At 40.7% G+C, this 19291-nt stretch overlaps 1 protein-coding gene across 3 annotated transcripts in view; it reads left to right on the top strand.

Annotated features, from left to right (window-relative positions):
• GRID2 (glutamate ionotropic receptor delta type subunit 2) overlaps positions 1-19291 on the top strand; it is a 781090-nt gene that overhangs the window by 64172 nt on the left and 697627 nt on the right. For 2 of the 3 annotated variants that reach the window (XM_072037034.1, XM_072037035.1), the window contains exons 2-3: positions 3867-3957; positions 7447-8437. In XM_072037034.1, the coding sequence (XP_071893135.1) occupies positions 8350-8437 (88 nt within the window). In that variant the 5' untranslated portion in view covers positions 3867-3957; positions 7447-8349. Of the gene's footprint in view, positions 1-3866; positions 3958-7446; positions 8438-19291 lie in introns of those variants that run through there. The other variant, XR_011808873.1, reaches the window with a different exon arrangement.

Genomic DNA, 19291 nt, shown 5'->3' with positions numbered 1-19291 from the left:
CCTTGCACCAATGATTGTATTGGGCAACAGATCTTAGGCGAAACATGAGACTTGTTCTGAGAATATTTTTGAAAAAGTGTGCAGAAATAGTATGAGCTATAGTTCAAGTCTTGTGTTGAAACAGCTTATCAAATATTTTTGGGATTCTGATGCTAAAAACATGTTCAAGTTCATAGGTAAAAGTTTTATCATATTACTGCCTCTGCTCTAAAGAGATCAGGTGGTGTTCTTATGCACCATGAAAGCTGGTGGAGAGTTTCCTCTGATCAAAATAGGGAATTTTGGGGGGAATACACTTGACTTTCTTCTTTCTGTGTCTGATTCATTTTTCTTGTGTAATCAGAATTTACTGTATTTGTGATGAGAAGTGTTTTGCTTTGTATTTTGTGCTCTGCCCCAATGAAATCTCAGTCTTGTTTGAAGCCCTAAAATAACAATAGCAATTACTACTAAATAAGGATGGGATAGAAAAATATGTACAGCTTTGCAGGTGTCAACCTAACTAGTGTTTAAAAAAATATATATATATATATAGCAATGCCTGTGCTATGTGTCTTTCATAAATAATTATGAGTCATATTTTTGTTAAAACATCAAATTTAACAGACTTCCTACTTTTCCAAGTAGGTGGAAGAATTAAATGTGTGGGGTGTTCCCATGCTTGAACCACAGGCTCACAGAGCAACAATAATTCTGTTTTCCAATACTGAGCTTTTCTGATTCTTTTCCATTGCTAGCAGTAGCAAAACTGATTCTGGCTCTTGCATGATATGAAGCAAACAGACAACATGTGGCATTTCTGGTTCAGTGATGACTTCTGACTGGCCTTTCTTTTACACTGTCACAGTTGAAACACCCCCTCTCTCCTGAGCAGCATTGAAGAATTAGAATTAGATCAGTAAAATGGTTTGTTCTTGGTTGGTTCTTTCACTCCATGTAATATCCAAATTAGTTTAATTATTCCAGTTGCATACACTAAGAGGCTACTCAGATATGAACTGTGACTTTAGCATGTCCTGCTACCACTATAACACATCATATTCTCAAAGCTAGTTGAGAATTATCTTTCCTGACTTTTACTTGTGCACACCTTCCCTGTTGACTAGTATGTTTGGTTTGGTGGCTTCTCCACAGAACATAATCAGCCCTCACTCTTCTCTTATTGTAGACTGGACAGGTGGCTACAAAGAGCCAAGGCAGTAACAGGCCCCAAGAGAAGCTAAGAGGGAGATGTATGGTCATCAGATAGACAACATGCATTTGTCTCACCAGCTGCTGAGTGCTGCCTCTGCGTGTGACTTCCACACCTTACCAAAGCTCTTAGGCTTCACTAAGCTCTTGCTTAAATGCCTGTGCACCTGCTGAGAGGAGGTTTTCAGAGATGAAGGAGAGGGACTAGCTAGCTGTTTACAGAGACACAGAAGGATTTGGCATTAGAAAAATTTGGCTTGATACTTACTACTCACCGGGCAGATGAAGCAAGAGAGAAATTATTCTCTGGCTTTCTTCTGACTTAGATTAAGATGGAAAATGTTACATATATAAGTGTCTCAGAACATGGTATTCTCTAGGGTGCCAAAAAACTCAGCACCATTTTTCTTTCCATTTTGTTTTTTCAGGTGTCTTTTTTTTGTTGTTGTTTTATTTTCCTTTGTTTTGTTTCCTGTTTAGATCATGCCCAAGAAGTCATACCACTATAAGGCAATGCCACCTCCCTCTAGTAGTGCGACGATTTTTAAGAAAGGAGCATGAGCATAAAAGGATGGCTCAAGCAACAGAGGAGATCTATAACATGAGTTTAAAGGGAAGAAAAATAAATCTACCTCAGCAGCAGTCCCTGCTAATTCACTCTTATAACACTGGTTGCTCTAAGGGTTGACTTTACTTCATAACCGTTTTCTGAGTTTTGTGCAGTGAGGCTAAAGGATAAGACACAAGCTCTCAACTAAACTCAATAACAATGTAGTTGAAAAAAAGCAAAAGGCTTTGAAACCTTTGCTGTGTACTCCACAAAATTTTTGGATTTATTTTTGCCCAGCAGAAAAACTCTTGTTTCTGATTTGGCATTTGTTCTTTTGTGATAAGATATTTAAGGTCACCACATTCACCGTCCATTGAAAAGCGGTAAATATTTAACGTTTTGTTTGTTTGTATATGACCAAATTAAATTATATTGTCTAATCAATCTCCATATGCAGGCATACATAAATACCCCTACGTACATAAATACTCATACATAAATACATACGTATATACTCCTGCAGACACGCACACATTCACACGTTAAAGCTTTGAAACAGAATGACGGAAATAGTACATAATACTTTGTGCTTGATGAAAAAGAATTAGCTTAGTCCTCAAACTATTCCATTAGTAAAGGAAAGATTAAGCCCATTGTCTAGAGTTGTTAACATAGGCCCAAGAGTGCATGTTTCACATGAGGTATGACAGGACAGATGGAGTCAGTGCCTGGGCCGCTACTTAAAATTCAAGTGGTCCTATTAACTCAAATCTCTTCTATAATAAAGAGAACAACCTTAAAGTTGGCAATAGGCTGAAGCTTTCATGTAAATGTTATTTGGTGGTCACTGAAGCAAGTCTATTTCCTAATAGACAGATGTCCTTTTAACTAAAACCCTCCCAGGTGACTTCTTGTTTGAAGCTATGCCAGGTTAAGCAAAGACTAAGTAGACATGTCAAGTACAGTATCCTCTCAGAACCGGTAGCATCTTTCTCTGAGAGCCTGGGTGCTAGCTCGACGGCACTTTTTTGTATGCCACTTTTGCTTGTGGCATACAGTTTTGTGATAGGTCTGTCAGGCAGTTGCTTTATATCCACACTTTGAGGATATATTGTTTTGTTTTTTAAATATAACAGTACAAGGTGATGTATATTTGTAAATTTTTGTTTTTAAAATGCAAGAAACTCGGTATTGTTTAGATTTAAATAGCATTGTCAAATGGAAAGTGTTTTCCTACATAAATTAGGGAGTGGGGACCAGTGGTTGGTTTTTTTTTTTTTTTTTTACTATCAGTAAATATCTGTCCAGCCTTGAGTAGACTGAGTGGTAGAGTTCAGCAGATCTTTTCGAAACCTACATTGTAATAATCATAAGTAACAAGAATTAAATTAATATTAACAATAACTTTTTTTGGCTTCATATCATGTAAATTAGGATACGATCCAGGAAAGGCACCTTTAGAGGAAGATTCTGTACCCATGTCAGTACCCACTGAAATGGCTCTCTGTAAGGAATTGCCTGCGATGATCTGATTGCAGAATCTGCATATCATCTTTTAAGAGTTGAAGTAATGAGATATTGCAGGCTCCTTCATTTAAACTATTATGTTACTATTTGGTGACAAATCAAAACTTCCAAACATTCTCTGAAGAGAGAAAAAAGCCCATTCTTCTGTACAGCCATCAAAGAAACACAGATTCGAAAAATTACTGTTAATTTCCCTGTCAGGAGCACTCATTAAAAAAATGACCCACAGAGACTTGAAGAATAAGAGGAAGCTGCAGTAAAAAATGATAACAAATGACTTTAAGAGTCCAGAAATAGAAACCAATCTTAATAATAGTAGGTGGGCCTTCCTGGCATTTCTCCCATGTTCAAACGGCATCAATAACAATTTGGGTGTGAATGTTATGTATTTGTAATTGATGATTCTCTCCTGTAACAGATGATCCATTCTTTCAAATCCCACCCCTTAGTACAATAATATTGAATTGTCTTATGGAAGAGGGGAGTAAATTAGAACCAAGCAAAAGAAATGTTATTTCTCACAACCTGTTGGCACTGCTGGAATTCACTGCCACAGAAGGTCATGGAATTTAATGCTGCCTTTTTTTCTTTTTTCAAGGATACCTGTGTGACCATTAACAAGATGTAAGCTAAGATGAGAAGGTTAATTGGACACTAAACATCAAGATAGGAGGTGATGTCTCAATATGGTAAGGAAGAAATTTCTCCTACGTCTCTTTCTCACTGCACACAACGTAGAACGATGGGATGGGTTCATGCTGTTTTTTTCCTATGAAACAACTCATGGGTTTTCATGAAGAGTTGGCTAGTGCAAATGCACCAGTGAATTAACCTGGAGTGTCATCTGTTTTCATCTAAACTTTTTGTTAGTTTAAGCAAGACACTTGCATATAAAATAATTGCATTGTAATGTGCAAAAGGTATGTTTAATGCTCATGTAAGGTAACGTTAAACACTTGTGCAATTTCAGACTGCCACTGTAACTGCTCCGAGTAACTCCCAATATAGAAGGTTGTAAGTGGAACTGTTTTATTGCTGTGCTATTTTCTTCAATATCTGAAGGAGTTCCTAGGTCTTGGAATTAAATAACATCCCAAAGATAACACATGAAGGTTGGTTAAGCTGACCCAGGATATGGTTTTGGCCAACCAGACAGGAAAAGGGGAATAGTATTTTCCAAATTAAAGCTTTAGGTAGGTGAAAGGCATATAAAATTTCTGTGTTTATCTGTATTTCCTCCTCTAATAGAAGCTCAGGTCCCAAGCAGCGTAAGGAGCAGAGTGTTATGTGTGGGTGAGAGGAAATAAATATTAGATGGCCACATTTGTTTTCCTGCTGTATCAGTTTTAAAAGAATATTCTTCCTTTGCTGCCTCTCTATGGGTTGCACTAGCATGTAACACTGCAATAGATGATTTGCAGAAACATCAGCCATTAACCTCATTGTAGTTAAACTACAAGAAAGAAGACGACTACTCCCTGTTGTTAAAAAGCATTGATTAGCCTGCAGTGGTGCTTCTCCCACAGACACTAACAGTGGAGCTGAAGTGATACTAACATAACTGAATACATTTTGGAAGGGAAATCGTAGCAAAGGAAGAGCAGCATAGCTAAAACCCATGGGATTTAAATTTCTGAAGTTCCAAGGACAGCATACACTGAAGTCCCAAGAAATGTGCTCATGACTTATTAGAGGCCTGCATTGGCCCAGGTCTGATTAATAGACTCCTTTTCAGAATAATATTTTTACAGGATCAGTAAGTTCTGTTCTGGATTTTTTCCCTAACTTCAACTTTCTGTAAATGCTTAGCATATATTGATTAGAAGAGACCATTATCCTTTTTCTACATTCTCCTTTGATACCTTGAAGTAATTATGGAGAATAAGATTTTTCAGACTCTTTATACAGATGACACCAATTTGTGTTTTTAATGAATAAGAATTGAAGAGAATGAAAGGGAGGAAGTACAAATGATTTTATCTCTGTGGAGGATGCATATTAAGTCAATAATGCATTCATTATTTAAAGTGAGTTTACTTAAATTTAAATTTTAGCTTCACTTCAGCCTTATTCCTTTCAAATTTTCAGGCAGTGCTCTTTATCACTGGAATTATTATTTAGAATTACTCACAAAAAAACCACTTTTATTAGTTAGAGGGTGTTTGTGAGCTACAAACTCTTAGTTGTGTCTTAGTTGTGCCTTCTGTCCTGGTAAGTATTTCCACAGTCTTAAGTGAAAATTTCCATTTAGTGTGGCCAATTCATGGCACATTTACTGTATGCTTTAAATAGTCTGAAAGGATAGCTGGTTTCTGGATAAGGCCTCAGAATTCTTAGTATTATCTAAACTGAGGATTAAGATATATATATAACTTTCCAAAGGTTTTCAATATGTTTCCTACTTTGCCTACTGTGCATTGTACATTATTAAAGAGTACTGCTCCGACATGTCCCCCCCCAAAGAAGCAAATTAACATTTCTTGTGAACTCCGTTCTTTTGTGGAGAAGTAATAATGACTCAAGCAGCTCCAAAAGTTTCTCAGATGAATCAGAATTTATTACTTGTAAAATTAATGGCCGTTACACTCAGTGATACTGTGCATAAACTGTCATTTATAGAAAAAAGCACCCTTTTTATAGTTAGCTGTTATTGGTAACAGACCTGTGACTGTTGCGTAGAGGATAAGAACAAATGCAGCATGTGAAGTACACCATCTATGAGACTTTTGCTCGTCATCTTTTGTTCCCTTTTTGTACTCCTTTCTTTTGTCTCTTAAAGTCAATTTTAGTTGTGATTTGTTACAGCTTTTAGAGGAGAGAAAGCCCATTCTAGCCAGTCCAAAGATGATGCCTGACTTCTGCTTTGGATCTGGCTTGAAGCCTCTTCAGTGTTAACATTTTTCAGGAAGTATTCACCTGCCAATGGGGACCTAAACAAAGCAGAAATTGCTGCTGGTGGTTTTTGTTTGTTTGTTTGTTTTGGTTTGTTTGTTTGTGTGTTTTTTAAAGATTCAATTATCTTGCTCCTTATACTGATTTAGTTTGTCTTAACTTTAAAAACTTCATCCTCTTGAGCTAAATCCTTAAATTTTGTAGATAACCAAGTGTGCTTATTAAGTCCTGTGACTGAAAAGAGTTGTAGTTCAGTTTTGTGAACAGAAATATGCTGGTCAGATGTCATTAACTTAATCTAAGTCATATATCTTAGGAAATGCATTCAGAAAGAGTTGTTTAGAGAGAGATGATCCACCTCTACTCCACCTCCACAAGGACTTTCAAGTCTTAGCAATGGCTGGCACAAGTTTTGAGCAATTTTGTGTGTGTGTGTGTTGGAGCAATTCTTTGACTTCTGTGTCTTGTTTCTAGTGTAACTAGACATAACAAAGTTAGAAGAAAGTGTAATAAGACATAAAGTGGGGATTTGGACTAATTTATAGGAACATAAAACGCTGTGCAATTCTCTGCTGTTGTTAAATACATTATCCCCATTACACAGACAGAAGTCTAAGGATTAATTGGTTAATGTATTCATAGAACTCTGAGCATGAAAAGTGTGTTCTAAATGTTTTCTAATAGAAATTTCTGCACTACAAAAAAAAAAAAGTACATTCATTGCTTTAAAAAAAAAAAAAAGGAGAATTCCATCAAGAACACAGATAATTAAAATCATATTAATAGATTTTTAGGTCTTCATTTTCCTCTTGAGGCCAGGTGTCCCTGATTTTTTTTTTTTTGCTTTCTTTTATTCTTCTTTTTTTTTCTTTTCCCCTTCAAGCAGTGTCCCTGACTCAGTTGTCAAAGACTGAGAAGTAAAAGTGCCCATCTAGCTTTGAACTCGATACCTGTGGTGGAGTTACAAGGTTAAATAAATGGGGTGTGTGGTGTTTCTTTTTCTTTTTTTTTTTTTAAGCTAAGCATAACACTTTAAAAAGATATTTTTTTTCCCCTCTCCCCTCCCCCTAACATATTTTTAGGCTGCCTGCACTCCTGCCTATGTCTCTTCCCCAGTCCCAGCTGAAGATTTCAGGGTAGATGAGAGCTCTATTTTGTTTCTCCCTTGTATTGCAGATAGGGGGAGGAGGTGGTTATTAGAGAGAAGCACTCTCACTCGCTCGCTCTCTCTGTTTCTCCCTCTCTGGCTGATAGCACTTATCTCTCGCTCTCTCTCCTTCTCCTAGGTGATCCATTTCTAGGCAACGTGCTGGCTGGTGCTGGAGCTGCCAGCTCTCTCTGCATCCCACTAGCAAAGCGAGCTCCAAAAGCAACCTGCAGACCATCATCTGCCTTCCTCTGCCTTGCTCTGGGCACTCCTTCGCTCTCCTGCCCTGTCCAACCACTACCTTGCGCGACAGAGACTGCACGCCGGGCTTGATTTGCAGATTTATTTCTTGATTTTTTTTTGTTGCTGTTATTTTTTTCTTCTTCTTCCAGTTGTGGGAAGAGATTTTTAAGCCGAGGGTGGGGGGAAATCTCTGCATTACTATCCGCATTACCTTGAAGTTCACTTTGTTTTTTGGCCTCCGGGGGGGCTTTTCCTGCAGGAATCCGGCTGCTGGAGCCGGGGCTGCCTGCCCTCCCGGCTCCCCGCTCCTCCTCGCTCACTGAAGGCGAGCCCATTGCTGCGGGCTCCTGGGGCTTCTCCGGCCAAGAGGGTTTGTGCGTGTGCGTGGCTGTGTGTGCTTGTGCCTGCGTGTTTGTGTGTGTGTGTCTGTGCGTGGGGTGGGTTGGAAGTTGCCGTGCAGCAGCCGGGACCGAGCGGATCCCTGGACCCGGCGGAAGGATGGGGATTGTCTGACCAGCAGAGGCGTCTGCTGCCCGCCGCGGCTCCCGGGCTGGATGGATTTGCTGCCGGAGCTCCCAGCAACTCTGGCGCTGCCCAGGAGCCCCCCGAAGTGACGCGGGGTCTCGCCGAGGAGCCTCGGGCTCGCTCCCTCGCCCAGCCGCAGCCGTGCGCCAGCCAACGGGATTTACTCGCCCCTCCGGCACCTCAAACTCTCGGGCTGCCCGCGCCGCGCCATCCTCCGCGGTGGCACCGCTCGGCGAAGAGAGCTGTCGTTGCAAAGCCTGGACCTCCGCCGGAGATGGAAGTTTTCTCCCTCATCCTGGTGGTGTCCGTCTGTTGGACTCGGAGCTGGAGAGCGGCGATTGCAGATTCGATCATTCACATCGGTAAGGGGGTGCTGCGTCTGCCCGTGCCGCTGCTGGACACTTTTCCAGCTCTCCTTTTGCAACCTTCTCTCCTCCTGGCAGGCTTCCCCCCTCCCCGCAACCCCCCCTCTCTTGTATCCCTCGCTGTCTTTGCCGGTTTTTGTTCGTTCCCCTCTTGAAATCGCTTCCCACAGGGTTTTCGGGCGTCCTCTTTCCCCCCACCGCCGTGTGCGGGGTAAATGTGTGTGCTTGAGACCTTGAGGTTTTGCGGGGCTGACCATCTGGGGACACACACACAAGGCTCGGGAACACTTCCCCGCTCCCTCCCCACAGCCCCCCAGCTCCAGCCTGCCGTCCTCCTACCCTCGGCCGGGGATGGGGGGCACACCCCAAGCCTCCCCCCCTTATCCCCAGCCTCGCAAAGCGCCCCCCCTTCGCCTCCCTTCTCCTCTCCCCCGGCGGAACAGGTGGTTTGGCAATGTGAGCGCTTCCCCTCCGCGGCTCAGGGGGGGCTCCTCCGGCCGCCCCTCTCCCCCCTTTCACCCCGGGCGCCTCCCGCGGCCGTACCGGGAAGGGTGCCCGGCTCCCCCGGCGGCGGGTGCAGGGAGGGCGGCTGCCGGCGGTGCCCCCCCCTTCTCCCGGTGATTGCTATGCACAGCGCTATGCCGGGCTTCCCCCCGCCGCCGTGATCCGGGAGCCTGTGTGTGTCCCCCCCCACACCTCATTGAGCTGACCGGGTTTGGTTCCCGCAGCGGGCAGCCCCCCCACCCCCCAGTACTGCTCCGCCCGGCCGGGGGGCGGCGGGGAGAGGAAGGAGGGCGCTGCCCCCCCCGGCCGCTCGCCCATCTGCAGGCACCGCACGCAGGCGGCGCAGGAAAGCGAGGCGCTGCCCCCGGGGAAGGGGCTCCCGGGGACAGGGTCCCGCCAGGGCCCTTATTTTGTTTATATATATAGATATTTTTTTTTTTTTTGGGGGGGGGGTGGGGGTTGTCCCCGTGCAGGGCCCGCAGCTTCCCGCTGTCCCCGGGGGTGTCTTTATAAACATGTCCGCCCGTGCCGGTTATGGGATCAGCGGTGGGGTTTTTGGGCAAGGGGACGTGGGAACGGGATTTGGGCAGCCCGGCCGGCCGGAGCTTTGTACAGGACACCGGCATCTGGGCAGAGAAAAGCCTGGCCCCCGCTTAGCCCCCCCCTTTCCCACGCCGGAGCCCACGGGCGGCTGCTTCCCTTAGGTCCTGCAACTTTATAGGGGTCGCTCCTCATAGCTGCGTGCGGCCGGAGCATCAAATAATGCACAGGGGAGGCAGCGCTCTGTGCCCTCCTTTTAAAGGGAGAAGGGCTTGAATTTTCGTATTATTTATTTATTTATTTTTCTCCCGGTTGTAAGCTGTCAAATCGACACTAGGAGACGGTTCTGCCTTATGATTTGTTACTGAGGAGCTTGCAACAAAGTGATCAGATCTTAGCATCTGGGGGGGAATTTTGACTGAGTAACAGATGAGGAGTTTGTAATTTTCTGCCTCCCGTCCTCCTGGCTAAAGAAGCGTTGTTGGGTGAGCTGTATGTCTGCATTAGCATCAAGGGAGACGATAGTTTCTCTTTTTTCCATGTTAATGGCATTTTTGCTCATTTCAGTTGTTATATATGGTGAATACAACATGTCTTACCGCTTACGCTTTTTTATAATGCAATTAGTGGTTAGATGCATCAACACAGTAAATCCTCACTGAAAGAAAAAGATACCAAAGTAGTTGCTTCTCACACGATTAATTTGTCTTGAGAGACAATTAGTACAGTTGACAAGGGGATTATCTCCTTTTATAGACTGGTTTATGTTGCCATGAAAATGGCAAATTGATAATTGTTACACAGAGCTTTAAATCTATTAAAATGAATAAGTTGAAAAGAAATGACCTGAATTTAGAACTGTTTTAACCGTAAGTGGGGAGACAGCTAAGCATTGCAACTTGTATGGCTCACGGATGAAAATTTGGCCCCTAGTATCACCTCTGCATTTTAGGACCTGACCCCTTTCTGTTTTCTTACATTTGTGCTGAGTAAACTTATGGATAAAATATTTAGAGATAAATAACATACTGCATTTATTTATGAGTTATGAAAGGGAGTAGCAGGGTACTCTATGAACGAATTACCTACAGAAGAATTCATAATGCCAAAGAAGAAAACAAACTGCTCACTTCAGGGGAAAAGAAATACTACCAGAAGTAGTACCAATGCCTTAGGCAACAAGCAAAGCAAAAGCTTTATCATTTCCTAATTCTACAGTGTTTGTAAATTCAAGTGGAAAATGTTTCCCTATGTATGGAAGGGGGACATGATCATAAGAGATATCACATTACCTGTGCAATCTCGTTTTCCTGATGGCACATACTTTTTCCAATAATAATACACTAACTCTCTTGCTAGCCTATGTGTCATTTGATGTGTTTCCAGCAAAGAGATGCTTTCTCTAGCCAAGTATGTTACCGGCTGTTTCTCAGACAATGACAAAAATGTTAGAATTAGTGGGTAGATTCATGATTGTAGTAGGAGGGGAATGATAACTGCTTCTTACCTATGATACACTTTCTCGTATTTCTGTCCTCTGAAAAATTATACGTGCAGCTTTTGATCAGTAGAGTAGGTCTGTGTGTATGTAAATGAGCATATTTAAAAATAAGCATTTTTCTGTATCATATTTTGAATGTTGGTAGGGCTGCTTATGGTCTGTACATTTCTGCTGGCCTGCTATTATAAATAGAAGCTGGCAGTTCAGAAAGACTGCATTAAGCACTGTTGTGAAAATGTTGAAATGAATCAACTCCACTGCAATTTTCCTTACCCCTGTATTAAAGGAAAAAAAAAAAAAGGCAGGGTTACCATGTCAAAACTATGCAACTCTGTCCTGTGCTGCTTCCCTGAGCCTATGCATTGATTGAGTAATTTCATCAGCCCCACATTACTTGATTGCTTAGAAGTTTCCTAATGATCTGTATGCTGTAGGAAGAATCTGAAAGTCGTGAGTGGAATGGCAATGATTTTGTGTTTTATGAGGCTATTCAAAAAGTCGCTCTGATTTATGTAGCTCGAAAGCTCCAAAGTCTTTGAGATTAGCCACGCTGCCTGATATTTTCTTCATACATCAGTCGTCCCACACTCCTCACTCCCTAAACAGGAGTTTAGAACAGTGCTTTAATTAAGCAGGGATTAGGTGGCATTCCTTGTCAACTGCACAATTTGTGTATGCTTTGTATCTTCTGCAGTTGATGGTCTGATGCTTTTATATTTTGTACTTAACACCCATTCTCGTTTTTTCCCCTTGACATATGTACATAGTAATATACCTGTGCATACAGCTAGCCTATTTCTATTGTGCATATAGAAATGTATGCACAAACACGCGTATTAAATGTGGCAAAATCACCCAAGGCAGTGGCTACATACTGTGGGTACAACAGTTTTTGCTGAAAAAATACACTGAAGCATTTTTTTAATATTAATTCAATACAGCACTGCACAGCAGTAGTTCAGATACCCTGACTACTGCAAGTTGTTTCTTTATATTTATCAGTGCTTTAAGGCATGTTCTCTCAGTTGTGTACTGCCCTTAACTTTGTTTTCAATGGTAAGTTTAGATATATATGTATACAGTGTAGTTATATGTTTTTATAGAGAGGTATGTATATATACACATTATACGTGTGTATATATATATATATATATATATATTTTTTTTTTTTTCCAAGAGAGAAAAGTAGATATGCTCTTCCCTTCCTCCTCTCAGCCTGCAGACTTAATGGGCCAGGAGAGGTAAATTCCTTTTGTGTTAGACAAACTCTGGGCATTTCTGGATCCTGAGATGGTTCATACTTTTAAGCTCTTCTGGATAATAATGTCAGGGCAGTTCCAACATGGGGTTTAATACTTTTTGCAATTATAGTGCCTTTAGAATATAAAAATTTGTAAAAATATTTGTAAGGAAAAGGGAGTCGTCTAGCTTGGTAATATTCACATCCACATTTTGTTGTTAGCTGTTGTACTAAAATGCACTTGGTTTGTATTGCTGTGTATATCAGTAGCCTCCTTAGAAGGTATATAGTGTATGTCACAGACTTCATTACACTATTCTCACAAGTGTTTTGCAAAGAACAGGACAAGCAACTAAATGGATTTATTAAAAAGAAAAAAAAAATCCCCAATCTATATGTGCTTATAGTACCTGTAGTACCTACAGCTGAGTGTTCAGGTCTCTGCCTTGCTGTAGAATGTACCAAGGTTATTTGCTTAGCTTAAACATACATACAGTTGAAAATCTGAAGTACAGTGCACTGTGACTTAGAAGACAGTAGGTTTTATCAGTAGCTATGTTCTACTTAAACGCACAGCATGCGTGACATCTTCTATGTTTATATGCACTGTGTCTCCCAAGGGCTTAAATTTGCACTAGTATTTCAGTCCCTGTAATGTGTTTTAGTGCCAGTTACTCTGCAGCTAAAGAGGGATAATTTTCCATGCTGTGGACTGCAGCTTGCTATCCTCCAAAGGCCTGTTTGCCATTAGGTGTCACTGCTTTCTGGAGTGTTTCTTAGTGATCATCTGGGCCTGATCCAGAGTCTGTCATGATCCAGGTGAGTTGTTCTGTTACTTCAGGAGATTTTAAACTCATCCTGTGGATTTCTGACTCCAGCAGGCAGCTCCTAATCATGGTTTTAAATAATTCTTAGCATTATTTCAAGTTCTTTGTCCTTTATAAAGACAGAGGGGGAGAAAAAAAAAACACAAAACACACAACCATCTAGCTTCAAGTGGCTTCCTAACAAACGTCTGACATAGCAATCACTCTGGCTCGTGCTGCTGTGTGCTTTCAGATGACTCCTTATAGATGCACAGAGTCTTTACTCTCACAGTACCATCTTTGAAAAAACACACTGGAGAAAAATCTTTTAAGACTGTGACTACATAAACCTACCAACTAAGGTTCATTTAACTTAATGAACAAAGGCATTAAGTATGGTTCTCTTCCACTCCCTGGCCCTGTAAAGCAAGTGGTATTGGCAGAAGATTACTTTTGTAAGCCATTAGGTTACTCCCTAGATATAGACTTGAACTTACATCATTTTCTTCCTTTTGATATATAGCTATCTATAATCTGCCATGACAGTCTGTTTTTTGCTGAAATTTATTGGAAGCTTTTGCCTTTTGAGTTTCTTATTTTCACTCTTTGTCACTGCTGTTCCATTTCTTGATCTTATTTCAGCATACTAGCAATGGTTTTAAAAATGATTTGTACAAAAGAGTAGCTCTATCTAGCTATCAATTTCTAATTAGTTTTTCCTCATTAACTGAATTATGTATGAAAGCATGGTACAATGCTTTTTACCAACCTACCCTCCAAACATAGTGTTTTATACCTTCAGTGTTCAAAATAGGTACTAGGCATAGGCAGTCACTCCTGGTTTTTGGACTTGAGTGACCAATAGGAAAAGGAAACTATTTATAAGATGGTCTGTATCAGAACAACTATCAGAAAATAATCAAAATCTGAATTCATGTTCTGTAAGTATGTATTACAATACATGATAGCTTGGTATATGGAAAACGTTGACTTGGAGTGGTACGCTTGTGAAGAGGCAAACTAGAGCTGCCTACTTTTGCCTAGTTCGCATCTGCAAATGCAGCTGTCAAATTCAGGTGTTTTTTTTATTAGATTTGAACTCCAGATGGAACAAATTGTTACCTAACCTGTTGAGATTTGAATAAAACTTTGATTTCAGAGGCATATTTGCCATCATTGCTGAAGTCTGGGCAGCTCCACACCCCTCCAACCCATACACCTTGTAGTCCAGGTCACGGTTCTCATCATGCTGACACCCACCTCTGACAGCCCCAGATGTCCTCATTTGTTTGTGCTATCTATGAATTCCAAGAAGCAAACATGACAATCATGGCTCAATACTAAAGCATAACACCCAGTTAGCCAGCAAACCCTGCTGTTACATCTGGAAACTGGGCATAAAATGGGGCTGAGGTTTCTCTGAAGCATTTTTCACCCTAGACTGATTGGCAGTCTAGCAAATAGCTTCATGCTGGGCTTCTGGAATGGAAGTGCTATTCCTTTCTGTCTATGATGTTGTTTTGTCTTCCTGCAGTATGAACAATATCCATTAGGTGCCACTTTCCTGGTAAGCTTAGGGATTGACCTCCTAGAGCTGTAGAAAATGTTAAATGAAGCTGTGGACTCTGTTTTTGAGAGAAGTCCAGTTTCTTCCCAAAAACTAATTATCTTGGGCAAAAATGCCTTGCAAGTCAAAGTGCCCCTTCGCTGCTAATAAACTACTGGAGAAGATGCAATACTGAGCTGCTGGAATGTGATACTTGGCACTGAATATGTGCTAAATGCATGTTAAATAAGTGTAGTACTAGCTAAACCATCTTCAACACCAGGTAATGAAGGCTCGGGTGAAACCTCCCGAGGTCAGTTCTTGGCTGGCTAATTCATTTGAAGCAGTGCTCAGAGAAAAGGAAAAGATTATTTCTCCCACTATGATGCAGAATTTAATTGTGTATACTTGACGTAGAAGTAGTAATTTAAACACAGAGTCGACCATGGAATAAATTAGTGCTGGATGGGTGAGGAAAGGGTGTTTTTCTTTTGTTAAATTTATGTCCATCAGTATCTTCCTGCAAAATGCAAGAAGGGCAGTTTCCTCCGTTACTCTTCATTATAGATATCAGGCTCTATTTTCTCATTATTCTTTACCAAACGCTTATGTGAGAAATGATGGTGCAAGTGAAAGATGCTCTTATGCCTGGAACCGCTGTAATTAATAACGGTTGTGTGACTTGGAGAGTTATTACTGATCTGTATAACATGGAGGACATAGACTGAATTGAAGGTTAGCAGATGAAATGTATTGGCATTTGGATGACAGTTATGAAACTTGGCAAGTGAGAAGGCTTGAAATTTTGTAGTGTTGTAATTTTCAAAATTTATATCCTAGTTTCAGTGATAATATATTTAGTTCAGCAAAGGAAGCATTCGGTATTCTGTATTGTACCACAGAATGTACTTTAGCCTGAGAGCCCTGTTCCTGCTTTGGTCTGGGGTAACCACACCAAGCTGAGGGAAGGGATATTCTATGAGTTGTAAGTGTTGCATTAGAAATCAAAAACAAGCAAAAAATCAAGATGGGATACTTGCTTTATGATGAGAAAGGATAGCAAAGATAACACAGTCACTAGAATATTGAGTATTTCTGCATAGTATTCAACTTACAGTGGAAGACTTGGTGCAGTGGCAAATGTTGTATGTTATGCAACTGTAAACTGATGGATATCCCATTATTGTGTGCAGGGATAGATTTAAAGTATGAATCTGTTGCACACATTAGTTTTGAGATCATGCGGAAGTAGGGTGGGAAAAAAAAAAAAGATGAAAGGCAAAAAGTTTCCTGAAAGTTATGCTGGGTTTATATGACAAGCTATGCTCAGGAGGAAATTGAAAAGGAAGCTGAATAAAAATGCAAGAAGACGAGGAAAATAAGATATCAAAGGCAAGAGCCACTAGTTCTCTGTTTCTGTTTTTCCAGGAGCTGTGTAATATTCCTGTAAGTGTTATGCTAAATGGAAAAGTTCTGAACCAGAAAGGGGAAAATGTGAAGGCATAGAATTTAAATGAAGAATTATACGTGTACTTTAACCTATTAGATAACACTGTGCTGAAATGCTAATTATTCCTAATTGTTATATTTGCTTTACCCATGAATAAAATATCACATATCTAATAAAATATGCAGTGAAAATCACTATAAAATTCCTCTTGGAGCCTTTCATGCAGATTTAAAGGATTTAATCTCTTATTTCTTCATTGCTTTTTAAATCATTAACTTCCTATAATCAGTTGGATTGTTAAGGCCAATATCCAGTGAACCTAACAATAATTGCTTGTTTTGCAGAACAATTTTTCGTTAGTCCAACTGTATCTTTCTCAGATGCTTAAATCAAGTTGGTGATTTCATTATAATAATTAACTTGCAATAAATCAAAATCAAATAGTACCTCTCTGGTGCTGTGGAAAGTAGCTCTGGATGAAAGCTGCAGAGAGAGCAGAGGATGGCATGTCAGCAGACCTGAATATTGGCCTGGATTTGCTGTGCTTTATTTTGCTGTATACAGATACAATTATGATGACTTTAGCAAGTCCGTTTTAAATAGAGAAATGAGAATATGCGTAGAACAGGCTTTCCTGCTTTGTGACTCCAAAAGCTGCTCAGGACACAGATTTGATGACAGAAGGTAACTTGGTTTGTTTTTAAAGTGCTCAGGACTCAGGTCTGACTGGCTGCCAGTAGAGCTTAGCCTCCCGAGCCACTGAGATGTTTTGAAGTTGTCAGTTGTCTTTCTCAGGTGATGAGATACTCCTGCAGAGTTACCTAACTGATTGCAACCAGTACTGAAAGTTATCTGACACTATAGCCCATGCTGACAGCACACAGCAGGCAGATCTCTGGACCAAACTATTAAGTAAGGACATTTGTTGCTGCATGCTCTTTGTCGTCTTGCATTCTTTATAGTGCTCACCTTAAATGTTTGAGAATGTTGTAAATCCAATTTATGTACTGGGGAGTCACTGAAGGGAAAGAGGGCAGAAAAGATCCATTTCTCACTCAGCAAAGCCAGTGTAGAATTCTGCAGTGTGGTCTGAGTGTTAAATGGCAAGCAAAAGGCTGATATCTAGTATTGGGCATATTAAAATACATATACTTTCTCTTTTCATTATTTTTATTAATTTCTTTCTTTCTCATATTCGAAGCTCATGGCAGGTAGTTGTGACAGTAGCTATGTTCTGTACTCTTTTATGCACATATATATTTCTGTTCAGGAAAATAAAGCTAAACATACCATAACATCAATCTCTTTTATTTGGACAGATACAGCTGCTTTTTCTTTCTCTGAATTCCACTTATTTGACCTCTTTTGAGACAAATACACCCTCACATACTTAATGCTAGCCCTTCTTCAACTCTCCTCTTTGTCAATCTGCAGACCCAAGTAGTATTGCACTATATTCACCAATATACTTGCTATAAATATCTTCTAATGCCCTACTCAGGTGTCATCTCCATGCTACAGGTTTATAACTAGCAATGGGGATTGTATTTATGTATGTACATACAATATATAAATAGGTGCTTTGTCAGTAAGCAAAGGGATTATTCTTTAATTTAGGATGAAATTAGTTTCCATCTTGTAAGTGACAACACACAGACTAGGGAGGTTTTTCACTTGCAGGCAGGAAGTCATAACGTGAATATAAATTGTGTAACGGCACCCCACTGTGCTAGAAACTGTACAAATGCAAAATAAAAAGTTGGGCTGTCAGAAGATTTCAAGATGAAGTGAAAGAGAAGGCTTGGATCTCTGTACCCCAGACAGTTTGTACACCAGGAGACAAAGTTGCACATCTTTAGGCATGTTCTGAAAGACAAATTCATTCATTCTTGCTTGTGAATGATCACTATGTGTACAAAGAAAGGAAAGTACATAGATGTCTTCAGGGATGTACTGACAGGACAGATGTGGTGTGCGTGATGTCAGTACTCCCTGGTTTGTGACACAGGATAACAAAAGGTTATTCAGGTTGGATGTTGGGACAAATTTCTTCGCAGAAGGAGTGGTTAGACACTGGAACAGGCTGCTTGAGGAAGTGGTAGAGTCTCTGTCACTGGAGACGTTTCAGGAAAGGGTAGATGTGATACTTGGTTTAGTGGGCAACATTGGTGGTAGGTGGATGGTTGGACCAGGTGATCTTGGAGGTCTTTTCCAACCTTAATGATTCCATGATTATAAATGTTACAGTGGTATGGTTTAAGATAATTGACAGGAAACAAAGGATACCAATGTGTGTATAATCATTACCTGCAATGCATTGTTGTCAATGGAACTGGTTGTACTGGCGAAATAAAAATAATCATTATCTTATCAGAGGCCAACATTTTACTCTCTGGCTTTAACTAGAGCAGGAACTAATTCATGCTTATGTATATGCACTTTCTTTGTCTCTTTCCTTTGGACAAATGTTTCATTGTACAGTTTTGGTAAGATTCTAGGTAGAAAGAAAAGAGCCCTTTGGGAGAAGGTGGAAAAATACATTGCAAAATACCCTAGTTTGTTTTAAAGAGAGATTCAAATACAATCATTGTTTCGACAATATTTTGATAATGTCCTAGGAACTTCATGTAGTTAATGAGGCTGTAGTTGCTTTCAGAACCAATCTAGAGCAATTATTTTCTAGCTCCATGGAGTAACTCTTCTGTGACAGAATTGGGTTGCAATACAACACATATCTTCTTGGAAACATTCTATTGTTTTTTTTGCTTGTGGTGGAAAGACTCCAAACTGAAGTATGGACTACTTCAAACAAAAAGGCTGAAGGTTGCAGTTGCAGGTAGGAGGAAATGTGGCCAGTGTAATGTATAAGCTAGGCAGGGAATAGTTAGCAGCCCTCTATGTCACCATCATGTAGGACGATGTCTTGGGTTCACCATCACTGCTGTGCCCAGCTGCAAGGAGAGAAGGAGTTTGCAATAAAGGACAGGAATCTACAGGAACCGAAGCATTACCATGGCTTTTTCTCTGCAGTAGAGAGGCTCTGGGAACAGGGGTAATATGGGGAGGGTTTTGATGATACCTTATACATGGAAACTTTGGAAGGGGGTAGAGAGTTGTGGTTGGTAGCAGTGAGGGTTTGTTAGGAGGTGAAGGGGTGCAGGAAAAAAAACTAGAGCCTGAGTGATGGGCCAGGATAGCTTTGTAAGAGCACAGGATAATTTTAGGGAGTAGCAGATAATGTTACACTGATGTGGTCTTATATGC

This window comes from Anas platyrhynchos, chromosome 4, assembly GCF_047663525.1.
Source record: "Anas platyrhynchos isolate ZD024472 breed Pekin duck chromosome 4, IASCAAS_PekinDuck_T2T, whole genome shotgun sequence".
Classification (NCBI taxonomy): domain Eukaryota; kingdom Metazoa; phylum Chordata; class Aves; order Anseriformes; family Anatidae; genus Anas; species Anas platyrhynchos.
This window is presented reverse-complemented; position numbering and strand designations above follow the sequence as displayed.